At 45.7% G+C, this 6,709-nt stretch overlaps 1 protein-coding gene across 1 annotated transcript in view; it reads left to right on the top strand.

Annotated features, from left to right (window-relative positions):
• GLRA4 (glycine receptor, alpha 4) overlaps positions 1-6,289 on the top strand; it is a 20,346-nt gene extending 14,057 nt beyond the window's left edge. Inside the window, exons 8-9 of the mRNA XM_004685665.1 lie at positions 498-647; positions 5,999-6,289. Of these exons, the coding sequence (XP_004685722.1) occupies positions 498-647; positions 5,999-6,289 (441 nt within the window). The remainder of the gene's footprint in view (positions 1-497; positions 648-5,998) is intronic.
• The last annotated feature ends 420 nt before the right edge of the window (positions 6,290-6,709 follow it).

The raw sequence follows: 6,709 nt of genomic DNA, 5'->3' as shown, positions 1-6,709 counted from the left end.
CCCCCACTGCCACCACCTCACTGGGTGATCTTGGCTAAGTTTTGGTCTCTCTAGACCTCGAGTGTCCTCACATATCTCTTGTGGGGAAAACGAATGTGTCCCAATTACCACCAAGGCTGCGGAGACGCCAGCAGATAACAGACAAACAAAGGCCGTAGGCATGTTCATTGCAGTTTATTGAAAGAAAAAGGTCTGAAGAAGATGAAGCAGAAGCAGAAACAGAATCTCAAAGAGAACTAAAAAGACAAGAAAGAGAAGTCTAGGGAGAAAAGGCAGATAGAAGTTGAGGGTGGAGAGGGCAGAGAGGTGAAGGATGATGGGTAGCCCGAGCTCTTTGACATAGGCCTTTAGATAATGGGACATATCGTTGACAGCTTCTTTAAATATCAGGAAAAGTCCAGGATAAAACTGAAAAACAGCAGGCAGGTGGTAAGGGCTGGCAATCCACTGGTTGGGAAGTGTTCCAAGAAGGAAGACTGCTGTGTTGAATGTTGCAGGTGTCCTACGTGAAGGCAATCGACATCTGGATGGCTGTGTGCCTGCTCTTTGTGTTCGCTGCCCTACTGGAGTACGCTGCTGTCAATTTTGTCTCCCGTCAGCATAAGGAATTCATGAGACTCCGAAGAAGGCAGAAGCGCCAACGCATGGTGAGCCTAACTAGGGAGGGGCCCGCTTCCTTTCCCCTTTGGACTCCTTCCTCCCTGCTATTCCTCCCACAGACCCAGACCCAACCTAACTAGGGCAGTCAGGCCTAGCCAGGCAATCAGGTACCATGGACTCTAGTCCCAGGCTAAACACTTCAGCTTCTTTGATTCTACTTCTTTATTTGTCCAATGGAGCAGTAATCCCATAGGGCAGTCTACTAGAGTGACTTGAGTATGGACACAGTGTCAAGCACATAATAAGCACTGGGGGGAAATGTTAGCCATACCACACCCTTATCATATAAGTTAATATGGAATCGCTTTGAGAATGACTAATGGTGGCTCATGCTTTTTCTCCCCCCTCCCCCCACCCCGGGTTGCTGTACACTGACTGGTGGTAAGAATTCAAGAGTCAGGCACTGCTGTCTTTCTGAGGGAGCATTATAGGATATTCCCCATAGTTAAGTAGGCATTGAAAAGGTCACAACTTGCCTCTTCCAGCTGTTGGGTTTCTTCTTGACTTTCATCAGGTGCATCAGAGTTGTTGGGTGTCAATGCTTGTTCTTCTTCGCTCTTGTCTGTTAATCCCATTTTTTCCATAGTAGAGTGATACCTGGAGAAACAGAATAGGGACCTTGTCGTCATGACAACAGAGGCATTTTTCTCCCTGGTTGCCCAGACAATAGGTGCTAGGTATGTTGTCATGACAACAGAGGTGGCTCAGCCACTCTTAGAGAAGCAAGTGCCCATTATGCCTTTACTGATCTACTTACTGGCTTCTTAATCATCAGGCGCAGAGTTCTGGTCTGTCTTGAACTCAGACTCTGTTTTCTGCCTAATTTGGAGGCTCTAAAAGCCAAAGGTGTGAGAATGACTTGGGTGGGGGAGTGGGGGAGAAAACTATGATTTGAACTCACATTGAGAGTCCCGGCTCTAGCCCCTTGGGGCCACCTTAGATTCTTTTCTCATCCCATAACACCCATTCCCAACTCAGGTGCTTCTGGTTTATCCCTCCCATATATCTACACTAAAATGATCTCACAAACTACCTCTAACAGTTCATGGCCCTTTAAGGTGCCTTTCTGCTGAAGGCAGAGCTCCAGTCTCATCCAGAGATTTTTTTTGTCAGGGTTTCTCAATTCATGCCAGATTTTAGTCCTTTACTTGGGCCCTGGAAAACTCGCCCTCTAGTGGACTGAGCCATAAGTGTATCTTCTTGTGGAGGATCCAATCAAGGCTTAAAAGCCTTTCTTACCGGGGACTGAAAGTTAGAACCAATATATAGACTTAGCAGAGGACAAGTGGAAAGATGTACCCCCTTCTAAGGTAACTTTCCCCACACCTTTCTTTAGTTGTGTCAAACCTGCTTGCAGGTACTCAAACCTTATCTTTATAAGGGTCTTGATCGCCTACCTTAGATGAGAAGAGCAGGCAGTCAACCAGGTCCAGAGTCCTTTCGCCAGCTAAGTTGCCTCTGTAGATGTTCCAGCAACAGAAGACTGCTGCGTTTTCTGTAGAGCTATACCAGGTTGACACCAGTCCCACCCCCTCCCCTGCGCCTCTCTAACCCCCAAATGCCAGCAGCCTCTCTCCCTGCCTGGTTATATACAGGTAAATCCTGACCTCATAATGGAGGTCTGTCATAATCAGTGCTCAACTGTTACATGGCAACAGCAGATCAGGCCCTGCTTAGCCCCTGGATCCTGCCTGAAAGTGGACTGAAATTATTAATGTAAATAGAGCCTGAAAATCAAACCTGTACCATGAATCATGTCCCCCTTCAGAGTTTTACTGCCATCATAATGGAACCATAGCAGGAATCCTAGAGATCACCTAGCAGGCTGGAAAAGTTGAGACAGTTAGTTCATTTCTAGAAACTCTCTCTGGGCTCTGCTGTTCCAGCTAGAGAAACAAAAGTCTTTGGTCTGAAAGGATCACTCTTGGGAGAGGGGAGAGAAGCCAAATGATTACCAGGGACCTCCTAGTCTATAACAAGTTAGAAATATCCTAGTAGTCTGCCAACTGTTCACCCAGATCCAGGCTTAATCTTGTTCCTCTCCAATCTCTCCCCAACCATCCACCCTCACTGTGTGTTGGTCTCTTTCCACGTCCCTGCGGAAAACAGTTCAATTTCTGCTGTCTTCCCAGCTAGTCTGGAAGCTTCACAGGGAAGGGAAGGGTCTATGGCTCTCATGTAGCCTCACCAAGCCTGCTCTACCACCAGGCTCCGGCCACAGCCATCATGTCACCTTTGGCAGACTGGCAACAACTTTTTTTGCAAGCTGGACATAGAGGAAGCCTTCCCATTAAACAGAATAACTAGAGAAACAGAAGAACTTTCAAGACACTGTCAAGTCCTTTGAGGAGCCCAGAACCCTGCTTGCTTCTCTCTATCCCCGGCAACACCCATTCACCACTATCTTCACTGCCGTACATATTCACACCTATCACTCTTTCCCATCTCCACACCTTACTTTCCTGCTTAGTTTTGGAATACCTTCCCTCTCTAGCTCCCTGGTCCTCCTTCCAATAGAGAGATTCAAAAATATGTTCTATTTCAACAGCCTTGAAAGCCACAAAGTGGTATTTAAGTCTCCATAATTTCTTCCTGATATACACGCACACACACGCACATGTAAATGCACACACACACACACACACACACAAACTGGCCTGAATACATAATACCCAAATCTAGGACCCACCTCTTGGATTGCAGTCCACACCTCTCTGCCCCCCACCCCCACAAGTGGTATAATATGCTAAAAGCACAAAGAGCCAAGGACAGCTTATTCTGTTGACATATTCTCATACTACACTCTGTGAACATATCCTCTAGCTGGGGACTTGAGGGGGTCAGGATGAGTAATAGGGGACAGGGGTTCTGGTTCTGACCTTGAACTGGAAAGCAAGAAATTATTTTCATGCTTCATTTTTAGTGACTTTGGAGTTACTTTGTTTGCCTCTGGTTCTTCTCTAAAATGGGTCCAGCACAGCCTACCTTTTAGGGGTGATGTGATAATTAACTGGAAATACAGAGGGATGAGTCAAGACCTTTGGCGGCTGAGACTGCGGAAGCAGCTTTGAGCACAGAGCTAAATCCACTCCATGACAACTGAGGGTCGGGCCACAACCACGATAGTGACAAGTGTGCAACTCTCTCCAGAGACCAACAGAATCAAGACTCAGAATCTTTTCTATACTGAAAGCACCACACTTTCTAGTAGCCAAAGGGCATCAGGCCATTATGTGGGGTGGAGCAGAGAGTAGTCATTTTTCTGGTTGAGAACCTTGTAATCTGAGTAAGAGTCTCTTCTGAATACTCTTCCTTTTGAGATCTTGAGAGGACACTAGCTTCAAGAAGACAAAAACGCATCGCCTGTGCTATATCCTAGAGCATGGGGCTTATCCGTCCATTCATTCATTCAACTGATCTCTGTGAGTGCCTATCAGATGCATTGTGCTAGGTGCTAGGATCTAGCAGTGAACCGACCAATGCCTTTTACCATTGTATTTGGAGCCTATGGGAAGCAGAGAAAGAGATGGGACATATTGGTGAATCTCTTTGGACCTGTTGCCAGTGACAGGCCAGACCTCCGAATGATGGAATAACCAAGGGTGACCTGGACCACCTTGCCAATCTCTCCTCCCCACTTTTCAGTGTGTTGCCATGTAGCTGCAGACGTCCTGTTGAAAATATTCTATGATGTCCTAGCTGGACAGTGTGTAAAAACCTACTCTACCTACTTCTATTTGTGTCGCATTCAATGCACGTATATCTTATTACAATTTGTAGTAGCTGCCTCAGGGTGACCAACTCTTCTTCGTTTGCCTTGAAATTCCCTAGTTGTAGAAATGGAAGTGCACAGTCTCAGTAAGCCCTCAGTAGGGGTCAAAACTGATATGAAAGTTGACAGGATCCTCTAAAGGGCCTTTCATTTCACATGATTTCTTAGGTCATTGAAGCTTTAACTCCAAAAATTATGATTCCTGTAAACATCCATACTTTGAAAAATTGTAGCCATAGTTGAAGGAAGCATTTCTAGATCCTGGTGTATACTTACCAGTCCTCTGTCTAATGTCCAGGCTGTGAGCTATCACTTCTGATGAGAGCCCATCCTTAAAGGTAAACAAAATTAGGTGTGTTTGGGTTGTATATGAATTAAGAATAGGCTCTGGGGCCCTCCCTTGTGGCGCAGCGGGTTAAAGCACAGCAAAAAGAAGCTTAAGCCACTTCCCAATGAGTTCAATCCCCACCTGCCCCGGAGGAGATCCACATGGCGAGGCAGACCTCTCCTGACCCGCCCGCTGCTCCCCTCAGCAGTATACTTCTTCGATCTGCCTGTTCTGTACCCCACTCTGTCTCTGGTGAATCTTCTCACCCTCCGCATCTCTGGCCTGTACCCCAGTTCTGTACGAATAAATAAATAAGTTTAAAAAAAAAAAAGAATAGGCTCTGAATGGAGGCCCTAACGCCTATCTCTACTGACCACTCAGGAGCTTTGGTTCTCTCATATACATCAGATATGTAGGCTATGGCTCATCTATGTCACAAATTGTTATACATACCTCTTTCTACTGATCTATGTTTCTGTCCTTAATCCTAATCTTGGCTGTGTTACAGCTATCTAAGTATGGCAGTTGTTTACTGGACAAGTGAACTTTCTGTGGACTGCTGCATTCCTTAGTGCTCATATAAAATTTACCTCTCCCCTGTCTATGTGTTCATCTTGTACATTTGTGGAATGTGCATTGGGCAATAAATATTATCCTAGATCTATTGACCTCTGTGTTGAAATCTGCCATTCTACAGAAAAGTACACATATCTCCAACATCAGTTTTACCCTCATTTGGACAGCCCACTGGGGTATTTAAAACTTTTGGAATATTCAGCTTTGAATGGAGATAAACAAGTTTCGAAAAGACATTATGTACAGGAGAATTAATTCTACAGCTTTGGAAAGTCTTTAAGCCAAGTTTACCAAGTCTAAATATCGCAGCTGTATTTTCTAAAGGCTCTGTTATTCTGTTTATTTCCAGTCAGAGGAATTGACATTGAGGTGTCCCTGTCACAGTGGGTTGGTACTTTAGTGGGTTTTCGATGGTTCTAAAGGATACTGTCCTTTTCTAAAAGGCAGCCCAGGGTCTATATACAAATGAATTCATAACATATACCATACACACTACATATAGCTGCTTAGCATACATTTATCTTTTGAGTAATTTTGAGTAATTTTGTGGCCAAGTGCATATTTATGTGTATTGTGTGATGTATTTGCATATGGCCTGGCCCCTGTCTCCCTGTCTTAGAGCTGTGACTCTAAATTCTGCCTTTTCTTCCTTGTAATTCCAGGAGGAAGATGTCCTTCGAGAAAGTCGCTTCTATTTCCATGGCTATGGCCTGGGCCACTGTCTTCAGGCAAGGGATGGGGGTGCAATGGAAGGTTCTGGCATTTATAGCCCCCAACCACCAGCTCCTCTTCTAAGGGAGGCAGAAACCACGAGGAAACTATATGTGGACCGAGCCAAGAGGATTGACACCATTTCCCGGGCTGTCTTCCCTTTTACTTTCCTCATCTTTAACATTTTCTATTGGGTTGTCTATAAAGTACTGCGATCAGAAGATATCCATCAGGCACTGTGAACAGAGTAGGGGCTATGGAGTCCTCTCAAGAAGCTGTTGGCTTCCTGCTTCCACCAGGGTGGGCCTTCCCCCTCCATTAGAATCCACAAGGGCTTAACAGCTCCTGATCTCCCACTCAGTAATTCAATGGCCAATTCCAAAGCAGTGCATGGTGCCAAAGGAGGCTGTACTCTAGAAAGATGGCTTATCTACCCTAGTCCAGATTTCCTCCATGCTCTCCCATTCCCCATGGGCCTGATTTGGCCATGTTCCTGGGCCTGGATGACATTCCTTTGCTGGAGCTTCTCTGCTCCCCAATTCTGCAGTGGAGAATATTCAGACAACTGCTGCTAAATTCTTGCATTTCTCATCTTAATCTGCACCACTTCTCACCCTGCCACCCATCCCACCCCACCCCATGCAGAGGCTGGCCTTTCCAGT

This window comes from Condylura cristata, unplaced genomic scaffold (assembly GCF_000260355.1).
Source record: "Condylura cristata isolate star-nosed mole 26May11 unplaced genomic scaffold, ConCri1.0 scaffold00019, whole genome shotgun sequence".
NCBI classification, from domain to species: Eukaryota; Metazoa; Chordata; class Mammalia; order Eulipotyphla; family Talpidae; genus Condylura; species Condylura cristata.
Note: the sequence above shows the minus strand (reverse complement) of the source record. Positions and strands in the feature narration are given on the sequence as shown.